This window comes from Trichoderma atroviride, chromosome 4 (assembly GCF_020647795.1).
Source record: "Trichoderma atroviride chromosome 4, complete sequence".
Taxonomy (NCBI): domain Eukaryota; kingdom Fungi; phylum Ascomycota; class Sordariomycetes; order Hypocreales; family Hypocreaceae; genus Trichoderma; species Trichoderma atroviride.
The window spans coordinates 3,503,876-3,524,381 of record NC_089403.1 but is presented as its reverse complement, the minus strand read 5'-3'; the positions used below and the strand labels follow the sequence as shown (position 1 = coordinate 3,524,381).

Genomic DNA, 20,506 nt, shown 5'->3' with positions numbered 1-20,506 from the left:
ATAAATTGACATTATGAACAAGCATGATGATTCTTTGGATTGCATAGCTTTCACCTTTAGATTTCTATGAGGATGTCCCTTAGAGTGTTTAAACAAAATGTATACCACTTAGCATCTCAAAGAAGACTCGCCCATGGACAACGCCCCGCCTACATGTATAGCTCTAACATGAGACCTGAATATAACAAACCGCCGGCCTCCCTAATCAATATCGAGTCCGAATTGTCCTTCCAACGCCAATACGTTACAGCTCCTCCAAAATCGTACACAATCGCCTTCACCTATAATTTCAACCCGGCAACATCTCAGCTTGAGAGATGGTCCTCCGTTCTTTTCCTCTCATCTTCTACTCGTCCTTGTCCTTGTCCTCACCCTCTTCCTCCTCACCATCCTCCTCCAAAGCCCAGTCCTTCCACCCCTCGCCCCGCAGCCAGCTAATACCCTTACGCCACTGACCCTCCCGAATAGCCCTGGCATCGCGTTCGTACACGACACCCGAAATCGCCAGCGCAAGGACAAACACCCACACATCCCCGCCCTTCATCGCCTTCCACCAGCGGCGCTTCACGCCAACCTTCCACAGGCTGTCGACGCTGGCCCGCGCAGAGTACAAGAACACGCTGCGGCCGTGGCGACGCTCCACCCAAGCCCACATGCCCGCGAAGAAGCCCCCGAGGAAGATGCGTTGGGTGGCAAGAACATGGCGGGGGGAGATATTGCTGGAAAAAGCAAAGAGATGCCCATGCCGTGGAGATGGCTCCGGTAGCAAAGGTCGAGAGGCGCAGCACCTGAGATATCATCCGCTGAATGGTGGAAAAGGGAAAGTTGTACAAGTTGCGAAACTTGGGGACAATGGTCAAGGCGGAGTAAAAGATGAGGAAGAAGCGAGTCATGGTTGGGAAGGAATTGAGCCAAAAGGTCAGGTATGTTCGTAGACAAGATGGGTCGGTTGGGTGAAGAGTTGCACAGGAGAGAGAGGTAATAAGTGGATGAGCCTGTGAACTCAGCGGCGATACGCCAGCAAGTGAAGGTGGAAGGACTTCTTTGTTGGGGAACAAGATGGGAGATATGTTGGGTCTAGATATGTTTAGTTCAGAGGGACACAAATAGAGATCAGGAAGATTCCACTTACGGCCAGTTGAGTCGAGCCATCTCTGCAATATTCTCCAATATCTGCGAAGCGCCTGGCCATTTGAGGGCCGTAGGATAGTTTTCTGGCCGCGGAGGCAGGTATGTGGCGGAATGCTTGAAGATCCAGTCTCCAAAGGACTAATCAATCGTCAGTATCAACGCACGGGATCATCAGTCACAGGGGAGGAAGAAGCATAGCATACAGTTGGAAAGCAGTCCGGGTCAAAAACAGCAGCATGGAGCAACTGTCCAAATGCAAACGGCTGCAGCATCCAGCTACCAAACCACCAAGGCCGCTCTCGATTCTTGCCATTCCTGATGCCCCAGATCATGCCCTCCTTCTCGCACACATTCCAGCCAAACTCGAGAGCGCGGAACATGGCATAGATGCCGATACTGACTCGCATCTGCGACGACGGATAGGCGCCGAGAGCCAGACCCGCAAGCGAGGCTCCAATGGCCGGCGCAAATGGCGATGTCAGCGTTGCCGACGTCCGTGGGTTGCGCAGCCGGAAGGGCTCTGCCTGCGGATCCAAGAGATGGGCACGCAGTCTGGTGAGGAATCGGAACAGAACACGGTAGAGGAACAAGATTGTCGAGAGCGAGATGGACAGCCTCAGCGCTGGAGACTTGTAAAACGGCTTCTTCTGGCCACTGCCGCCTGGTCTGGACGGGATTCGGTCAGTAACATCTTCACGCTACCAGCCCAAAAGGAAGAGACTCACTCCTTATTCCCAAGCCTCCTCATGATTGCGTCCCACGCCTTCATACCTATCCACGTCGCCGTAAACACGCGCAGCGAATGCCGCACCGCCTTGGCATTGTAGTCGTCGCCTCCCTTCCTCGGCTGCAGCGCCTTCTCCACGCTGCTTGGGCTGGGCGCTGCGCGGCGGAGCGCCCGCGACTTGGAGAGCACGTATCTGTGCAGGGCCGCATATTCGCGCGGCGAGATGGTGTATCGCAGGGCATTGCGCAGAACCGGATCTGGCCCGGCGGAAGAGCCGGTGGTGGACGCGACAGCCTTTCCGCCAGGAGGCGGCGGCGCTGGCGATGGTGACGATGATGCCATTGGGGGCCGAGTATTCGTCGACGTCGTGGTGGCTGTAAAATGTCGGTCGTAGCCTGGCAGCAGCTGGAGCTCGGGAGCTGGAGCCGGGTGTGTAGCGAAATCGCCAGAGGCAAGTTACATCCGTAAAGATGGATGCCCTTGACCACGAGTCTGTGGCGCAACCGCCGACAAAAAAGATGTTGATGTTGCTGCCCAAGGGCGCGGTGCAAAGGGGCAGCGGAGCAGCAGCTGCGCGTAATCTCTGGCTCCCTGTATCTCGCTCTGTTCGTCTGGCGTATCCCCAGAGAACAGCCCAGGATGAGGCTATCGCCAAGCCAGCTTCTCGAATCGAGATGGACAAAAAGTTACAGAAGCCCGCCTGTGCATTTACTGGAGCGAATGGAATGCTGGGGGAGGCGCCGGAAAGAGCCTCGGCAGCGCGGCAACATGTGGACGTCACAGCCAGTGTACCTGCACGGGGTACCGCTACCTTTGAGTCTTAGTGGTGGGGTTCCCCAGTATTTGATGACTTTGCGACTAAGACGGCCTCGATGGCGCCAACACTTTTCAATAGTCGCTATTTCGTAGTAAAAGTGAAGGGGAATGGCGATTAATGGGCGTCTTCTTCCAATTTGACGAGGCAAATAAGTACACTTGTTGTATCACCAACCTCAACCTACTAGTATAAGAAAACCACAGCACACCCAATACCACAAATAGGAGTCGCGGACATCGTTACTGCATTTAGGGCTATTATTCGTATGCTTCAGGGAGTTTGGACCCCCCCTTGGATATATCTTACAAACACATCACGTATTCGTCTTTATCAAAGATCAAGAGAGGCCATGTCTAATATATCCTCACATGTCTAAACTACCTATTATAAACTACCTGCTATCGCAATCAAGATACGAACCAAACCACCAGCCTTTTTGTCCATCCCTTCCAGCCATTTGCTCTTGTATCAAGCAAGCAGTCGCAACAGCGCAATATCCATTCCGCATTATCTGGCCACTTCTTTGAGAAGTAGCTACTTTTTTAATCATCAATGTTCGTCATATGCCTCTGATTGAAGGCAGCCTGTTGTTTTCTTTTTAATACCAATATCCCATTTCGCCCATGCCTTTTCCAGTTCTGCACTCCCAGTTAAATCCCCCCCGTCACACCTGTTTTCCTCCCACAAGACGGTTCAAAGAGGGCACCTCTGATAAATGACCACTTTTGGAGAGGCACTCCTAATCCTCACCTCCGCAACCCACCTAAAAAGGCAGCTTTTCCACAAAAACAAAAATAACCTGTCGGTAATCTTAATGTTGCAATGAAAGCACCAATGCACGCCAATGTTCAAAAACAAAAGGAGAAAACGGGTTTGGCGCCCTTTGCAATGCAAAAGGTCAAACCGAAAAACTTTTTTTAGAGAGCTATAACGCCAAATGCTCAATGGGATTCGTCAACTCGTTGAGAGACTCATGGTTAGTCATTAATCTAACTCAACGACTTCATGGATACTCAGGAATGTTGGACATGGGGCCACTCTGGAGGCCAACCAGGGGAACCCACTTGCGAGCCAAGGTAGGTCCATCCGGATTGCCATATGGTAGAAGCTCTTCCTGCCATCCAAGGGCAGTCCACCAGCCAAGGTCCCTTGGTTCGGGGCTACAGAGGCCCTGTCGGATCGGCTCTGCTTCGGGGACTTCTCCGGACACAACGGCTTCCAAGACTCGACGGCGACGCGATTCACGCTCCTCAACTGCAATCTTAATGATACGATAGCGAGACTCGGCATTTGCCCAGCCGTTTACGTTACCGGACCCGGAGGATTCCAAGATTCTCTTCAGCTGGCGGAATGGGATTTCCAAGAGGATTCTGGACAGAATCGACACCGAGATTGGCTGCGCGGCCCGGGCGGCCCTGGGAGTGTTTGCCTCGGCCATGTTCTTTCCTTCAGAGAAGGATAAATCACCAAACTGGATACCGTTGATCTTTTGAGGGCGACGTCCCTTTCCAAGTTGGACGTGGGACCCTTCGGTAGGCGCCGAGAGCGTCTCTCTGTCGCCGGAAGAGCCCTTGGTCAGCGGCGGTGGGTTGATCGGAAACCTGCTGTAAGGTGCAAGTTCCACAGCTTCGGTATCAAAGTTGAAGTGAGAGGGGAAATTGTGAACGATAAAGGTGACAATGGCACTGAGGAGAACCGGAGACCCACTCTCGTACTTGTAGACGTCATGAGAGCCCTTGTCTTGGTATCCGTCCAGTGCAAACTCCAACACTGTTTCCAAAGTCTCCCAGCTCAGGAGATGGGTAGCAATCTCACAGCCGCGTCTAACAACAGAGGGCCAAGCGAGTAATTGGCCGGCAGCAGCGTACGAGATGGCAAAACCAATCTGTTCATTGATTGATCCAGCGGCAATCACGTCACCTGGTTCCATACCCACGCGTTGAGGAGGAGGCGGGGGAGCTTGGAATCGTGGTAGCCCGTACAGACGCTGAACAGCCATGTAAAAGGAATCTGAGCGGATCCATTTACTGCCTGTCTCAATGAGAATCGTTTGCAGAGATCTGTCGTTGGGGGACGATTGAAAAGCTTGAGTCTGCAGGAGATTGAAGAGATGGGAGCTGCGGGCGAATATGAGTTTATGGCCAGGGATCCGCACAGGCGCAGCCCTGTCGTCCGTGTACCGGAGCTCCAAAGTGCAATCGGCAAATTCAGGCGAGGCAAATTGCTGCTGCAAGTAGCCCAAAAGTCCATCGGCATCGTCACCCTGTGCCATATGGGGAGGCAGGCCGTGGTTGGGCATCATTTGGGAATAATCCGGTGGCCTGAACGCCCTCCCCGGTTGATTTTGAGCTTGAGCCTCGTCGCCCGGCCCAGCAGCGCCATTGGGTAGAGGTGCAGGTCGATACTGGTTATACATGGGAGCTTCTTCAGCGTGAGCCGAGGACTGGGAGTCATGGAAGCTGAGCGGCGTTGACTGGCCCATCGCATTGCCGTACTGGTGGTACGACTCCATTGGCGCATAGGCAATCGGCCGGCCATAGCCGTCAAAGTTGGCAACAGGCATCATGTCAGTCATATATGGCATCATTGGCGGGAATCCACCTCCATTGTGAGGCATCATGGGATGCGGACGTCCGTCAGGCATGGGCATACCAGGAGGTGGAACAATACCCCCAGAGTGAGGTGGAGCCGGCGAGGAGCTTTGAGAGTCGTGATACACTCCGAAGTGAATACTACCGTTGCTGGGGTGAGCTTGGTGCATATGAAGGGGGCCATTTGGCAAAGGATGCCTGGGGCCACGAGACAAATCCCCGTTCGCTGCGATGCCCATTGAAGGGTGGGCCGGTTGGAAAGGTGGCGGCATCTGGTACCGAGTGGGAGACACCGGTGGAGGAGGCTGAGAGGAAACAAGCTTCACCGGGGGGTACTGGGCTACGAGAGAGCATGATGATCAGTTTTCAAGCTCAATAGGCTGGAATACGACAAGAGTAAAGCTTACCCGGGTTGTGCCTGGCTTCGCCCTGGGCTGGGGCCATCGCTGGATCGTGATGCTGGACCTGTAGCTCAGAAGAGATTTCTTGAGCAGTTGGAGCAGCTGGAGCTCCTAGATTTGGTGGCTGCACGGCGTAGTTGGTCGAAGGTCCGCCTTGACCAGCAACGTGGTCTGCAGTGGCGCCGGGCTTGTTGACAGCAGCGGGGGGGAACTTGCTTGGACGTGTCGATAGCTATAACTCCAACATTAGCCGACAGGTCTTTGCCAAGCATACCGCAGAGGGAGCGAGCAGAAGGATGTTATGCCACGATGCAGTCGCCTTCTCATTCTCGTCCATGGAGCATTAATCATGCGGACAACTTACCCTCAGCGCTCTGAGAGCTTAGATCCGTCTGGGTGGCAGATTTGCCCTCCTGGCTGCTGCTGTCTGGCAGCGACTCGCTGGCATGGACCGAGTTTGCGATCAGGGTGGGCGAGGAAGATTGGTTCGCGTCGTTGGCCTGCACGCCAAGAGTGCCGTTGCGAGGACTTGCTGTATCCTCTGGCTTGGTGTTGAGCGAGGGCAGGGCAGTCACGGGAGCTGCTGCCGCTGCCGCTGCTGCTGCGGCCGCAGCCTGGCGTTTGACATAGGGCAGAGGAATCGCAGGCGTCACGGGCTTGGGCACGGGCTTGCTGGACACGACAGCAGGCCTGCGAGCCTTGGCCGCTTTGCTGGACGGGGCCATGGTGGCGGTCGAAGGGCCAGCACGTCGAATCTGTTGATGGGTCGCAGGGCGAGGCGGAAGTGGGCTGAGAGCCTGGAGCCTCGTTCTAAAATCCGCAGGTCGGCGAGGGGCAGGGTCGGCCCTGGATTTCCAATCGCCCGCGCGCCAGACCTGGAAGACAACTCTGGAGGCTTCGGCAAAGAGGCATGAGTCCCGTCATGGGAGACTGCGCTGGTCAATGCCAGAAATCGTCGCCGTGGGCGAGAGGCAGAAGCAGCGCTGGCGTCGGTGGCAGTGGATGGGAGGAAAGAAGGCGGCTGAAAGAGGAGTTTGTTATGTAACAAGGCCTTTCAGTGATGACACTAAATCGGACATGCATCAAAGAGCACTGAATTTTTTTTTCCTCCCTCCCCGCAGAGGCTGCACCTCATACGCGCGCACCAGCCGCTACGACTAATACTGGGTGAGACAGCCGCTGCTAGGCATCTGGACGCGGGTGAATTTCGGGTTCAGCCTGCATGCTGCTTGATGTTACAAAATACTAGTAGTATATGCAGTATGACTGTGTGTTTACAAATTGCCTCTTTTCTGCTGTGAATCGGTGGATAGCATGCATGTTGCGGCGAAGGCGAGCTGACACGCAAAAACACCACCAGTGAATCACTCACTGATCTGATCTAGTAGAGATCAAAGTGCCTAAGCAAGGACTAGTCACACCCCCTCTGGGTATGGAGTTGATGCAATGCATGCCTGATTTACTTTAGGTGATGGTAGATCATGCCGTAAATCATAAATTGGCTGGAGACAGGCAGATGTTGCATTGTCCTCGCCTGCAGCTCAGCAACTAATGCTGTTGCTGCTGATCCTTCTAGTTGAACATGGGTTGGCGATGGAATAGAGAAATAAAGTCAAAGTCCACAGCACAATCCTTAAACACGTCTCTTTATACCTAGAAAGATATCTGCAATCTGGAAAAAAATATAAAATAAATTCAATTACTACTAATTTCCCAATCGCAACCTAAAACGCCATTCTTTAAACTGCCGATGGCGGTCTCATGTATTACCTGTATAACCCGCGCCGAACCCGCGCTGAATCATGGAGGATATCTTCTGATACTCCAAATTTCCAAACCCTAGAGAGTTATGCCAAGGTTTCGTTGCCACTCACCAGCCTCGCAATGAGTACGTAGATGAATATCGCTGCACCAGCGACCAGTAACTTGTTCCGAAAGAGCCAGCCTCGCCCGGCGTCTCGCTGCTGGACGACAGCATCTACCACAGCCTGGGCCTGGTTACCGCTAGATCCGGCAATGCCCAGCTGTGGTCCGCAAGAGGAACCATTGTCACCGTCGGGTTTTGCGCCAGTGGCTGCGTCTATCTTGTGTTTCCTCATCCACTCCCAGTTCTCAGCGTCCACCTCTGGCCACTCTGAGCGGAACTTGGCGCCTCCATCACCGGCCTTGACGTTGCCCTTTGTAGCGTAATTTCCCTTTGCTTGTGACCCGCCGCCGGTAGAATTCCACCATCGCGATCGTGAAGCAAGGAATTTCCGCTCAGCGCTAGATGTCGAGACAGAGCCGGTAGTCATCTCATCACTGGTCATGAACGATAAAAGGCCGATCAAGATGGTCGAGACTTCCCATGCTGGATTGAAAGATTTTGGGTGGAAATCGGATATAGAAAGGCAAAGTCTGGTCGATGGCTGGAATCGCCCCGATGGGGTATGCATACGAATCGCAGGAGGCGCAAACGGGTAGTTCGGAGGGAAGACGAGTGTTCCCCAATACTGTCCTCCGTGGTAGGGAGTGTCTTCAGGGCCGGTAATTATATAATGCCATCTGCGCTTCAGTGTCAGAATCGGTTCGGAATCCGCAAAAATAAGGAGCGACATACTCGAGGATATTGGCTTCGGAAGGATGGGCGGTGATATAAGGAGGAGGGTTCTCGGAAATGGTCTTGTACTCTCGCGTTAACTGGACCCGACTGTTAGCGTACACAATTTAACCATGATTCTTGGCTTGGGTAAATGACAAACCCGTTTTTGGGCAGCTTTGCTGGCCATGGTCGCAGTTGGGAGAACAGAGAAGGACAGTCTGGTTAAAGCTTGGGATTAAAGAGCGTTTTGAAGCGATCGCGTGCGCAAGTCTCCGTGGAACGAATCGGGCTGCTCCTAGAAAAGAAAGAGCAGAAGAAGTCGAAGATCAAAAGTCTAGTAATGAATACAGCGACGCTGGCGGGAAGAAAAGGGTTGGTGTTGATAGAATTAAAGTGGTACTGGATAAACGAGGACACGGACAATTATTACGACGAACGATGATGAAACGAGGTTTATTAGGCCGAGGGTCTCCAGCCTCACTGAAAAGAAGAGCGCTGGCGGTTATGGAGTACGTAGCGTCAGTAGTGCGAGTACAGTGCCTGTTTCGCCGCCACACGCTAAAGCGTGGCATGTGGCTGGTGCTGCCAAGGTTGCGCCACAGGTTCGAGCTCGGCTGCGCAAGGATGACCCTCCCGAATCGAGCCAGGCTAGCCAAGGTCAAATCTTCCGATTGCAATTGCATGCGCTGACTTGATCGAGCGGATCGGCAGATTCAAGGCGCTGAACAATGGCGCCAACCTCAGAATCTTCTGGGCGGCCGGTAAGCACTGGATGGGACAAGCTGGCAAGGGGCGGCAGCTGACAGCTTCTCGAGTCCGCAAATCACTTTAATAAACTGCACGAGGGTCCCGAGGACGTGCTCCGCGATGCCAGAGCGAGGCCAGAGTTTCAAAGCGCCGAGGATGAGGCCAAGGAGCAGAGGATTTCTCAATTGGTACTGCCGAACCTTGTCTACAGAGGAAATTCCAGTCGCGACTGACCGTGCTTGAAGATGGTGGATCAAATGTCAATGCCAATGACCGTCAATGAGGTTTCGGTCACGGGGGCTAAGAACATTCGACGGGGCTTTCTCGATCCTATACTGAATCCCTTACTGAGCGATAGCCAAGACCCTCCGTATACCGTTGGCGAGGTGCTATCGAGGCTGCAGGTAGCAACTGGGAAGCTCAGTGGACTGCGTAAGAACGACAAGCGGGGCATCATCTTGACACAGCTGCTGATAGAGACAACCAGAAATCTTGAGAGAGCCTCCACAGGTCTACCTGTCCCAATCGAGTCAGGTCGATGCTTCGACAAGTCCTACTGATGTGGACATTTCCATCGGATTACGAGAGCTGCCCCGATTTAAGCTTCAAACAGGCACGGATGTTGGAAATGGCGAGGGGTCTGCATACGGCTCTTTGCTATGGCGGAACATGTTTGGCGGAGCTGAAATGCTCACGCTCAATGCAAAGGCAGGCACTCGTACACGATCCGCTTACAGCGCAAATCTAAGTGCTCCCGTGCTGAGCAACCCAGACATGCGCATTTCGTTGGAGGCGCTGTCTTCAGCCGTGGAAAAGCCCTGGGCGTCACATGAGGAGGTCTTGAAAGGAGGGACGGTGCGCTTTTCATGGCTTAACCGCCAACGAGATACACACTCTGTCGAATATTCAGGATCATGGCGACAGATTACCGGGCTTATGGCTGATGCTAGTCCTACTATCAGACAAGATGCTGGTGATACAATCAAGAGCGCCATCAAGCATGTGTTCTATAGGGAGAGGCGAGACAACCCTCAGCTGCCACAGAGCGGTTATATGGTACGAACAGGCCTAGAACTAGCAGGTGTCGGGCCTCTGGGCGGCGATGTTGCCTTTTCCAGGGGCGACTTGGAAGTAAGTGGTGCCGTCCCTATTCCTCTCCCCGGTGTTAAAGGACCCTCGGGAATCTCTATTGGAGCTGGATTTAGAACAGGCCTGCTCTACCCATTGCCGCTTGGATACAACTTTGGTGGCAAAGCTCTGCCTAGCCGTCTTAACGACCGTTTCTTGCTGGGAGGGCCAACGGACATTCGCAGCTTCAAGCTTGGTGGACTAGGACCGCACGATGGCCGGGATGCCGTGGGTGGAGATGCGTTCGCTGCTGGCAGCGTTAACATGCTTTTCCCCTTACCCTACAAGGGGCCTGATTCTGGCCTCCGATTTCAGCTCTTTGCAAACGGAGGTCGTCTGGTTGCTCTGAAGAACAAGCTAAAGTCTGAAGGCGCGTCAGACGGGCTAAGTGGTGGAATAGTTCGTAATGGCATGTTTAATGCTGTTGGAGAGCTATTCAACGGGCCCCCCAGTTTTGCAGCTGGTGTTGGGCTTGTGTACGCCCACCCCGTGGCGAGGTTTGAACTCAACTTTGGCTTGCCGGTGATAGTCAGAAGGGGAGAGCTCGTCACAAAGGGGGTGCAGCTGGGAGTAGGCATCAACTTTCTGTAAGATGCCGCGCTGGACAACAAAAAAAAAAAACAAGATAGATCTGTATGTAGTAAAAGTAGCTGAGGCGGCTGATTGTTCAGAATATCAGCCGCTGAATATATATCCCACTTATCCGATTTCGATGTTTCACAGAATGATACAAAGCGACCCAAGTGACATACTAAGTTTTTCAACAATGTAATCTGACAACGAGTTGATTCTTGGTCTAGCATGTGCGTGAGACGTTCAATCGATTAACACATTAGGTACTACATCAAATCTACCTATGAAACAAAAGGCCTGCACCATCAAGCCTCAAAGCGATCAGTCAAATGTAGGATATAGGAGAAAATCAGTCAACCACCGAATCCTCTTTTTGCTTATTCGTATTTATGATGACTACAACTTTCAGCAGCGCTTATCTACCGTTGACAGACTGCCATTGACCGCATGGGTGCTTTGCCACAATCCAATTCCAGACTTGGCTGTGACTCAGTCCTCTCTCCAGCAAGGAGTCAGCCGCATGAAAGGGGGGCTTTAGGCACTAGCATGCAAAACTATCGCAGATAGATCAAAGTTTTCATGAAAAAGTAGTCATATATGGAAGAGTTTGACAATATTTATCAACTGCTATCCGAGTTCTACGCTGATAGCATTGCGTTGTCTGAAATTAATACGATGAAACAGCAGCCTCACACGTCAAACGTTGGCGGAGTATAGAGCCGTATTTACAGTTTGAGGTTCCTGATTGAGATGCGGAGCGGGAAATGTACCTGCGGAAGTATGTTGCGGAAAATTGTTCCCCAGTTTGATGATTTGGGGCATGGCTGGCTGCCAGCAAAAAGGGAGATGTGAAAAGGGGCTCATAGGCTGATAGATTGACTCAGCGGTATAGAAAATACTTACTCCAGGCATACATTGACCACGCCAAGTATAGATACCTACTTACTACATGTGTTATTATGGAGTTTATTTTGGGGTCTGATGCTGGGGCGAGAGGGGCATTACGATGAGGCAGCTACTTTACGTCTTTGCTATGCCTACTAGGTAGCAAGGAGCGTTTTGTAATCTCAATCTGATAGGTAACAGTTGGGCAAACATCCTTGGATATGCCAGACGAAATAGTGACTCGTAATTACGATGATAACCATAATCAACTAGTAGTACCTAGAATGGAGCTCACAGCTCACAGCTCACAGCTCACAGCTCACAGCGACAGCCGATGATGCTTGGTAGTATTCAAACCTCGTACAAAGAGGACCCATCCAGGGGAGGGTGCTTTTACTGCCATTTCTAGACACTCTTCTTACGCATATAGATAAGGGAGTGAGTGGGTGGTGACGACAAGATCTTCAGTCATGGACTTTGGTATATATGGACTTTTTTTCTATTGCGGCTCCGAGCGAAAATAACGGCCCAGGACGTAATGTCTGAGACATTGGCCATGTGTGGCCAGCAGATCTGCAGTTGTTGCGGAGTGTAAAAGCCAGTACTAGCACCTCTTCATCAAAATCACATCACGTATCGGGGTCCTATCCGGACCCGTGAGCTCCCCGAACGAAGCTCAGCGCCACTGAAACGGCAGCAAAATTTAGATGGAGTTTAAAATAAAAGCATAAGTCAGCGGCGTGTGAGTGTAATACTAGCAGCAGCAGCAGCAGTGTTGGCAGCTCTGTTATCGGAAATAAAGGCCTTCAGGGATGGTAATCCTTTGCGGAGGGATGAAAAGCTATATCTCAGCGTTTGACGCGAATACGTAGGCCTACATGAATGTACCTCTCGTATGGAATCGGCTATGGGGATCGATGCGCTAATCTTGGCGACTAGACGGTCCCAAGGGGTGGAAGCTTGGGACACATCTGATATCAATTCGTCTTCTTTTAGGAGGGCTTGGCGATCTCTATGCTTGAAACTCTACTTGTAGAAGTAGTAACAGACTGTTTAATATTACCACGTAGAGGCAGTGTAGAAGTAAGGAGTCAGTGTCAGTATTTTCTACCCAACATGCATCTGAAAGGGCTCAAAAACCTCTTTGGGCATACGCTCTTCCTTGTTACCAGTACACCGCTCTGTAAGTGAATGCTTGTATGCACCGTATATGGGATATCATGATACCGCTACTGCTGCGTCCTACCGCCTGGAAATCACTCCATATCGACCCCTTGCGCCGCGCTGGTCCCGTGTCTGCATGCGCACGTATGTGATCTGTAACAACTCAATGCTGTGGCGCGACTCGGCACCCGTACTTGGTACTTGTCCTGTGGCGGGGTGTCGGGTCGTTGCTAAAACCCGACAGCGCCCGGGGCGACGAGGCTTTGCGGGCTGAGGCGATGTGCCAGGCCAGCCAATCGTGCTCGAGATTGGCTCGTGGGGCCCTGTCGGTCGAATGAATCCGTCCGGCGGATTGGTCCATTTTGCTCAGTGAACGACGGGGCATGGCTGGACGAGTTGCTCGTACGCGTATGGCTGGAGCCAGTGGCTGGCGATACGACGACCCAAAAGCATCAAGATGAGCGGTATGGCAAAACAGCGCTGCTGTACGAGTACGGGGTTGACAGCAGGAGCTGACTGCTACGTAGCATGTACCTCGCTAGGGGATCGAATCAATGATGTGTACGCCCTGGGCCGTTGACAGGTAGCGTCTTTTGACGTGATGTCGTGGTCGTGAGCACATCACACAAAGCGCCCTGCGCGTGGCGATACGCACGCGAGATCGTGATCTTGGGCGCCCGGAATGCAACCGCACCGAGAGAGCACGCAGCTCGATTTGCACTCCCTCACAGCATCAGGTACTGTGCTGTAGGTACACAGTACGTATCATGCTCGTAATTTGCTCGCATACGCAGGAAATTCGTCTGCAACGGCGAACAAGTGGCCCCTTCGATACGCGTATAAAAGGTCAGCTCTAACCAGGTCCGGAGTACTCCGAGGGCACCCCCTAACTCGTAGCGGACTGGCCCTCGCTAGTCGCTGCCTTCTTATTTCTTATGTGCTCAACTGTGTTAGGCTGGCGATGGAAGGGCTGCCGCGCTTCTGTGGAGGGACGGACCGCCCAGCGTGTTGGCGCTCTCTGCAGTGGACGCTACAGCGATGGATGCCCCCCCAAATTAAGGCTTGGGTCTTCTGCGTAGAGGCTCCGCTGGTGGAGTTTTGCGGACTCACTACGGAGAACAGGGCAGGCCTTTTGGTCGATGGCGGAAGAAATGGGGCTGGACTTTCACGGGTCGGACTGCACCCGGACTGCGGATTTCGTGACCCTTGCGCAAGTGGTTGGACTCGAGTGCCTAATCCATCAAAAGGAAGCTAAAATCCTCTTTCTTCTTCCTGCACCTGGGCTCCTTACGCTCAGCTTCATTCTTGGAGTTGGCCCTTTTTTCTTCTTTTATCCCTCTTTTAATTCTGGTGCCAGTCAATCTTTTGTAATCGGCTTGCCATACGGCGAAGCGTGGTCTTGAGACATCAAAGCTATTTCGGTGGCTTCTAGACGCATTCGGCATTCGCCACTCTGAGACACACATAAAAAGAGTCGAGAACCACAGACAGAACAAGAACAGGGGAAAAAAAAAAAAGGTCTCCAATTCACTGCGCACGCGAGGTTCAGCCACAGCCACAGCCATGGCGACGCCCAGCGACGCCACGGCCAAGGACGAGGGCGCCATTATTGGCAACGTGCCCAAGACACCGGTCCACGACGATAAGACGGAGACGTTCAACGAAAAGGACAGCGAATCGCCGTCGCGGACGCTCGAGGCCGACGAGGATGACGTCTACGTGGACGACTCCAAGGAGATGCAGCGAAGGGCCTCTGTGGTCCAGGCTCTGGCCCGCTCATACTCCCGCGCCTCTGGAGCTGCCGGCGACAACCCTTTCCTCGCCGGCCCAGACTCACCCCTCAATCCAGCTTCTGAGAACTTCAGCGGCAAGGAATGGGCCAAGGCCATTGTCGGGCTCGTCTCGCAGGATGGCGGCTCATTCCGCTCTGCCGGCGTCTGCTTCCAGAACCTCAATGTCCACGGTTTTGGCGAGTCCACAGACTACCAGAAGGATATCGCAAACGTCTGGCTTTCGCTTGCTGGCTGGGCAGGCGGTCTCATCTCCTCCAACAAGCAGCGCATCGACATCTTGCGTCAGTTTGATGGTATTGTCCGCAAGGGCGAGATGTTGGTTGTGCTTGGCCCGCCTGGATCTGGATGTTCGACCTTCTTGAAAACTATTGCTGGCGAGATGAACGGTATCTATGTTGATGACGATTCCTACTTCAATTATCAAGGTAAATATCCCCCCATCATTAGTCGTTGTGAGAGGATGTGGATGAGACATGTAAAGCTAGTGGTTGGATATAGAGCGGGTTGATTTTCTTGTCAGATCCTTAATTCGCAGGCTGGATCCACGGTATAAGCTGTGGCTTGGGACAGCAAAAGATTTATTGTGCTGCAGTGCCATTCATTATGCTAACAGTACATGCGCGCAGGTATTTCTGCCAAGGAAATGCACAGCCACCATCGTGGTGAAGCCATTTACACCGCCGAAGTCGATGTCCACTTTCCTCAGCTGAGCGTTGGTGATACCCTCACTTTCGCTGCTCGAGCCAGACAGCCCAGACAGCTTCCTCAAGGCCTAAGCAGGAACGACTTCGCCGCCCACCTTCGAGATGTTGTCATGGCCATGTTTGGTATTTCTCACACTGTCAACACTCGTGTTGGTAACGAGTACATCAGAGGAGTATCGGGTGGTGAGCGCAAGCGTGTGACCATCTCTGAAGCTGCCCTGTCTGGCGCTCCGCTGCAATGCTGGGATAACTCAACCCGTGGTCTCGACTCTGCCAACGCCGTCGAGTTCTGCAAGACCCTGCGATTGCAAACCGAGCTCTTCCACAGCACTGCCTGCGTCTCCATCTACCAGGCTCCCCAGAGCGCCTACGACATGTTCGACAAGGCCGTCGTGCTTTACGAGGGTCGCCAGATCTTCTTTGGCCGAGGTGACGAGGCCAAGCAGTACTTTATCGACCTTGGATTCGAGTGCCCTGCTCGCCAGACCACCCCTGATTTCCTTACCTCGATGACTTCTCCCATTGAGCGTATTGTTCGTCCCGGCTGGGAAGGCAGGGCGCCCCGAACCCCTGACGAGTTCGCCGCCGCTTGGAAGAACAGTGCCCAATACAAGGCGCTCCAGGCTGAGATTGAGGAGTACAAACAAGGCCACCCAATCAATGGCCCTGATGCCGACGCATTCCGTGCCTCCCGCAAAGCCCAGCAAGCCAAGAGTCAACGCGTAAAGTCTCCTTACACCCTGTCATATACTCAGCAGATCCAGCTTTGTCTGTGGCGCGGCTGGAGGCGCCTGACGGGAGATCCAAGCTTAACTATAGGCTCTCTCATTGGTAACTTCGGAATGGCTCTCATCATCGGTAGTGTGTACTACAACCTCTCGGAGGATGCCTCTAGCTTCTTCCAACGAGGATCTCTACTCTTCTTTGCTTGCCTGATGAACGCCTTCGCTAGTGCTCTCGAAGTATGTATCCCGTTACTCCGCGCTGATTTGATTTGCCATCTCTTGTACTAACGTTTCAAACTAGATTCTGACTCTGTACGCTCAACGACCTATTGTCGAAAAGCACGCTCGATATGCCCTGTACCATCCCTCGGCAGAGGCCATTTCGTCTATGCTTTGTGATCTGCCTTATAAAGTGGTTAATGCAATCATTTTCAACATTACACTCTACTTCATGACTAACCTGCGAAGAGAAGTCGGCCCCTTCTTCTTCTTCCTGCTCATCTCATTCGCCAGCGTCTTGGTCATGTCCATGATCTTCCGAACGATTGCATCCGCTTCCCGAACCCTCTTCCAGGCTCTGGTCCCCGCTGCCATCTTGATTCTCTCTCTGGTCATCTTCACTGGATTCGTCTTGCCAACCCGGTATATGCTAGGCTGGTGCCGCTGGATTGGCTATATTGATCCTCTGAGCTATGCGTTCGAGGCACTGGTTGTCAACGAGTTTCACAACCGTGAATTCGAATGCGTTGACTTCATTCCCTCCAAAAACTTCCCCGAATACTCCAACGTCAGCTCTGCCAACCAGGTTTGCAGCTCCGTCGGCGCGGTTTCTGGCCAACTCTTTGTCAGCGGTGACGCCTATGTTGGATCCGCTTTCCAATACGAGTGGAGTCATCGATGGAGAAACTTTGGTATTGTCATTGCCTTCATCATCTTCTTCCTCTTCACTTACATGGTTTCCGCCGAGCTTGTCTCTGAGAAGAAGTCCAAGGGAGAAGTTTTGATGTACCGCCGCGGTCACAAGCCCACGGCTGCTGTCCACGCCGAGAAGAAGGCTCAGGATCCCGAGGCTGCCATGGCCAACATTGGCCCTATTCTGACGTCTGAGCGAACAAAGGAAGGTATGCTCCAACGACAAACTTCCGTCTTCCAGTGGCATGATGTCTGTTACGAGGTCAAGATCAAGAGCGAAACACGCCGTATTCTGGACAATGTCGATGGTTGGGTTAAGCCTGGTACTCTGACTGCCTTGATGGGTGTTTCAGGTGCCGGAAAGACAACTCTTCTGGACTGCTTGGCTGATCGTACGTCTATGGGTGTCATCACTGGTGAAATGCTTGTTGATGGCAGGCCCCGTGACGCTTCTTTCCAACGCAAGACTGGTTATGTTCAACAGCAAGACTTGCATCTGCAAACCACCACTGTTCGCGAGGCCCTCAACTTTTCCGCTCTACTTCGACAGCCTGCCCACGTCCCTCGCGAAGAGAAGCTTGCCTATGTTGACGAAGTTATTAAGCTCCTGGATATGCAAGAGTACGCGGACGCCATCGTTGGTGTTCCTGGTGAAGGTCTCAACGTCGAGCAGCGTAAGCGTCTCACTATTGGTGTCGAGCTGGCTGCTAAGCCTCCTCTGTTGCTCTTCGTCGACGAACCCACTTCTGGTCTTGACTCTCAAACCTCATGGGCTATTCTGGACCTCCTCGAGAAGCTGACCAAGGCCGGCCAGGCTGTTCTTTGCACCATCCACCAGCCTTCTGCCATGCTCTTCCAACGCTTCGATCGTCTTCTCTTCTTGGCCAAGGGCGGCAAGACCGTCTACTTTGGTGACATTGGTGAAAACTCACACACACTGACAAGCTATTTCGAGAGAAATGGTGGTCACGCTTGCCCGCCTGAAGCCAACCCTGCTGAATGGATGCTTGAAGTCATTGGCGCCGCCCCGGGATCCCACACCGACGTCAACTGGTTCGAAACCTGGCGCGACAGTCCCGAGTACCAAGCCGTCCAAGCCGAACTCGACAACATCAAGCGAGAGAAGTCTGCAGAGGTCAGCGTAATCGAGGACGATCCTACCAAGTTCAATGAATTCGCCGCACCCTTCATGACCCAGATGAGGGAGAACTTGTTCCGTGTCTTCCAGCAGTACTGGCGATCTCCCATCTACATCTACTCCAAGGCTGCTCTTTGCACTCTGGTTGCGCTCTTCATTGGTTTCATCTTCTACAAGGCTCCAAACACTCAACAGGGTCTCCAGAACCAGATGTTTTCCATCTTCCAGCTCTTCACTATTTTCGGCCAGCTTATCCAGCAATCTATGCCCCAGTTTGTCATTCAGCGATCTCTCTACGAAGTTCGCGAACGACCCTCAAAGGTTTATTCATGGAAGGTTTTTATGCTCTCTCAGATCTTTGTCGAACTGCCTTGGAACAGCTTGATGGCCGTCATTATGTACTTCTGCTGGTACTACCCTGTCGGCTTGTATCGCAACGCCGAACCCACTGGTGAGCTTCATGAGCGCGGTGCTCTGATGTTCCTCTTCATCCTCAGCTTCCTCATCTTCAGTGGTACCTTTTCAACCTTTATTATTGCCGGCTTCGAAACCGCTGAGGCTGGTGCTAACATTGCCAACTTGATGTTTATGCTTTGCTTGATCTTCTGTGGTGTTCTTGCTACTTCATCCTCCCTGCCTCGCTTCTGGATTTTCATGGTAAGCTACCTCCACCTTTCATATAATAAAGAGTGTTTACTAACGCACATTGCAGTACCGAGTCTCACCATTCAGTTATCTGGTAAATGGAATGTTATCGGTTGGTGTTGCAAACACCGTGGTCAACTGTGCCGACAATGAGTTCGTCAGGATCCAGCCTCCTTCAGGTGAAACCTGTGGCAAGTACCTTGCCACCTTTGTCAACGCCACTGGAGGCAATCTCCTTAACCCTGACTCTACGACCGAGTGTGTCTATTGCTCTATCTCTGAGACCAACACTTACCTGGCTAGCATTGGCAGCCACTACTCTGAGCGATGGAGGAACTTTGGCCTGATTTGGGTGTACATTGTCTTCAACATTTTCGCTGCCTTGGGCGTCTACTGGCTGGCTCGCATGCCTAAGAAGTCGCTCAAGAAGACAAAGAAGGAGTAAAGCCTTCTTGAGAAAGGAAAAAAAAGACCTCATGACGCACTTTTACTCTCCCCTCCCTTTCCAAAACAAAAAAAGTTTTTCATCATCATATCTTATCTTTATCTTACCTAAGTGGGGTTTAGACATTATACTCAGGGAGTTTTTATTTTGATTTGACATGCGTTGAAGAGGCAAAGAAGATGTTTGTTACGAAATGACTTGTACAAGAACAAGTCGTGTCATGTGTTGATGGGGAAATGCATTTCTCTTTTGATTATTTGGCATATTGCACATATATACCTGCTGATGCACTGGATTTTCTTTGGTTTTTTTATAGATGGCATTTAATCTCATGTCTAAAATGCGGCGGCCCGTGGATCTATAGTCATCCTTGAACGGTTTTAATAGATATACCTTCTTTAGAGAGCGCTTTGCATGAATTTGCTTGTGCTGCTACTACACTAATTTTTTCTATTTCTTTCGATGGTGATTCATTGGTGCTTGATGCTTGAATATGTGTGCTGGGACGTGGGAAGAATTTATGATGTTGGGTTCTAGGTTAGGATGAGATGAGAATAATATTTGATATGCTCAATGAAAATTAAACGGCTGCTAGCTGTCAATTTCTGACGTTGCCCTTTTATAGATTATCGCTAGCTATCAATTCTATCTTTGTCTACATGGCACGTTCTATGAATAGATGGAGATTGACAATCTCTTGTAACCGGCGGTAAATGGTCGAGTTTGCCCTATTGCAGCAATGTCTCGTAATTCGATGCCAATTTAGCTGCAAACTCTTTTAATATGTACTACCCTGCTTATGGTTTACCCTTTTACTGTCGCAGGATTTTGATTGTTAATCTCCTTGTAAACAAACGGATTTCTCGTAAAAGTGATGCTTCTTTTCTTGCTTTTTATTCATCCTAATTCAGTAATTGAGAATGAATATTTGGATATTCTGGTCGCTCATTGTTCTTTTTCATGGTATCATGCGCTTTTCTCAATTTGGAGGCAAGAGGTTCGATGGGGCAAGAATCCCAGTTCTGAAAATTTAAATTCTCTTGGCTAGGGATTAAGGTGGTAAAACACTGACCAGTCCGTGACTTTTGTTTACATTCCTCTATTTCCCAAATATCATGAGTTTTGTGGAATTTTTTTTTTGAAGGGGGGGGGGGGGGGGGGGGGTTTATCGTGCCAACTGTTCTTTCAGCTGCTGTCCGCGTTTGGAGTAGAACACGGTTGATGTAGATGGACGCGTATGCTGTATGCTGTATGAGCATTATTCATGGTGATTGCTCTTGATGAGTCTTTCTATCGGAACCAGCCTCTTATTCAGATGTTCCGGATTTGTTTAATTTGGATAAGGAGCTGAAGCGCTATACATCATTTTTGGAAATGTTTCTGTTATACCCGATACTTC

The 20,506-nt window shown here is 51.7% G+C and overlaps 7 protein-coding genes across 7 annotated transcripts; 3 read left to right on the top strand and 4 right to left on the bottom strand.

Moving 5' to 3' along the window:
* Nucleotides 1-36: 36 nt before the first annotated feature.
* On the bottom strand, nt 37-2,642 carry TrAtP1_008514 (uncharacterized protein). The gene is made up of 4 exons (XM_014086397.2): nt 1,857-2,642; nt 1,335-1,797; nt 1,133-1,269; nt 37-1,077 (listed from the first exon to the last, which is right to left on the bottom strand). Exons 1-4 carry the CDS (start codon nt 2,198-2,200, stop codon nt 444-446), a joined length of 1,578 nt encoding a protein of 525 aa, XP_013941872.2. The 5' UTR covers nt 2,201-2,642; the 3' UTR covers nt 37-443.
* On the top strand, nt 2,329-2,682 carry TrAtP1_008513 (uncharacterized protein; the record flags this gene model as incomplete). Its single annotated transcript, XM_066113935.1, has 1 exon — nt 2,329-2,682. The coding sequence occupies one exon, from the start codon at nt 2,329-2,331 to the stop codon at nt 2,680-2,682; it is 354 nt and encodes a 117-aa protein (XP_065970025.1).
* Nucleotides 2,683-3,678: 996 nt separating this feature from the next.
* Nucleotides 3,679-5,710, bottom strand: TrAtP1_008512 (uncharacterized protein; the record flags this gene model as incomplete). The annotated part of the gene is made up of 2 exons (XM_066113934.1): nt 3,679-5,606; nt 5,674-5,710. 2 exons carry the CDS (start codon nt 5,708-5,710, stop codon nt 3,679-3,681), a joined length of 1,965 nt encoding a protein of 654 aa, XP_065970024.1.
* Nucleotides 5,711-5,738: 28 nt separating this feature from the next.
* On the bottom strand, nt 5,739-6,392 carry TrAtP1_008511 (uncharacterized protein; the record flags this gene model as incomplete). Its single annotated transcript, XM_066113933.1, has 2 exons — nt 5,739-5,899; nt 6,032-6,392. 2 exons carry the CDS (start codon nt 6,390-6,392, stop codon nt 5,739-5,741), a joined length of 522 nt encoding a protein of 173 aa, XP_065970023.1.
* A 906-nt stretch (nt 6,393-7,298) lies between these two features.
* Nucleotides 7,299-8,726, bottom strand: TrAtP1_008510 (uncharacterized protein). Its single transcript, XM_014086805.2, has 3 exons — nt 8,409-8,726; nt 8,267-8,346; nt 7,299-8,211 (listed from the first exon to the last, which is right to left on the bottom strand). Exons 1-3 carry the CDS (start codon nt 8,433-8,435, stop codon nt 7,515-7,517), a joined length of 804 nt encoding a protein of 267 aa, XP_013942280.1. The 5' UTR covers nt 8,436-8,726; the 3' UTR covers nt 7,299-7,514.
* Nucleotides 8,727-8,920: 194 nt separating this feature from the next.
* TrAtP1_008509 (uncharacterized protein) lies at nt 8,921-11,018 on the top strand. Its single transcript, XM_014086804.2, has 4 exons — nt 8,921-9,009; nt 9,064-9,183; nt 9,241-9,427; nt 9,483-11,018. The coding sequence occupies exons 1-4, from the start codon at nt 8,977-8,979 to the stop codon at nt 10,712-10,714; spliced, it is 1,572 nt and encodes a 523-aa protein (XP_013942279.1). The 5' UTR covers nt 8,921-8,976; the 3' UTR covers nt 10,715-11,018.
* Nucleotides 11,019-14,029: 3,011 nt separating this feature from the next.
* On the top strand, nt 14,030-19,815 carry TrAtP1_008508 (uncharacterized protein). Its single transcript, XM_014087292.2, has 4 exons — nt 14,030-14,963; nt 15,165-16,204; nt 16,269-18,674; nt 18,730-19,815. The coding sequence occupies exons 1-4, from the start codon at nt 14,309-14,311 to the stop codon at nt 19,105-19,107; spliced, it is 4,479 nt and encodes a 1,492-aa protein (XP_013942767.1). The 5' UTR covers nt 14,030-14,308; the 3' UTR covers nt 19,108-19,815.
* The last annotated feature ends 691 nt before the right edge of the window (nt 19,816-20,506 follow it).

What these genes read in the sequence shown, in the direction of transcription:
- TrAtP1_008514 (XM_014086397.2), bottom strand. Translation starts at nt 2,200, where the DNA reads ATGGCATCATCGTCACCATCGCCAGCGCCGCCGCCTCCTGGCGGAAAG. An exon ending in ACCCGGACTGCTTTCCAACT is followed by an intron (nt 1,270 to 1,334) that starts GTATGCTATGCT and finishes ACGATTGATTAG; the next exon opens with TCCTTTGGAGACTGGATCTT. An exon ending in ATGGCTCGACTCAACTGGCC is followed by an intron (nt 1,078 to 1,132) that starts GTAAGTGGAATC and finishes AAACATATCTAG; the next exon opens with ACCCAACATATCTCCCATCT.
- TrAtP1_008510 (XM_014086805.2), bottom strand. Translation starts at nt 8,435, where the DNA reads ATGGCCAGCAAAGCTGCCCAAAAACGG. An exon ending in GCAAAGCTGCCCAAAAACGG is followed by an intron (nt 8,347 to 8,408) that starts GTTTGTCATTTA and finishes AGTCGGGTCCAG; the next exon opens with TTAACGCGAGAGTACAAGAC. An exon ending in TCCGAAGCCAATATCCTCGA is followed by an intron (nt 8,212 to 8,266) that starts GTATGTCGCTCC and finishes ACTGAAGCGCAG; the next exon opens with ATGGCATTATATAATTACCG.
- TrAtP1_008509 (XM_014086804.2), top strand. Translation starts at nt 8,977, where the DNA reads ATGGCGCCAACCTCAGAATCTTCTGGGCGGCCG. An exon ending in CAGAATCTTCTGGGCGGCCG is followed by an intron (nt 9,010 to 9,063) that starts GTAAGCACTGGA and finishes CAGCTTCTCGAG; the next exon opens with TCCGCAAATCACTTTAATAA. An exon ending in AGCAGAGGATTTCTCAATTG is followed by an intron (nt 9,184 to 9,240) that starts GTACTGCCGAAC and finishes CCGTGCTTGAAG; the next exon opens with ATGGTGGATCAAATGTCAAT.
- TrAtP1_008508 (XM_014087292.2), top strand. Translation starts at nt 14,309, where the DNA reads ATGGCGACGCCCAGCGACGCCACGGCCAAGGACGAGGGCGCCATTATT. An exon ending in TTCCTACTTCAATTATCAAG is followed by an intron (nt 14,964 to 15,164) that starts GTAAATATCCCC and finishes ACATGCGCGCAG; the next exon opens with GTATTTCTGCCAAGGAAATG. An exon ending in CTCGCTTCTGGATTTTCATG is followed by an intron (nt 18,675 to 18,729) that starts GTAAGCTACCTC and finishes CGCACATTGCAG; the next exon opens with TACCGAGTCTCACCATTCAG.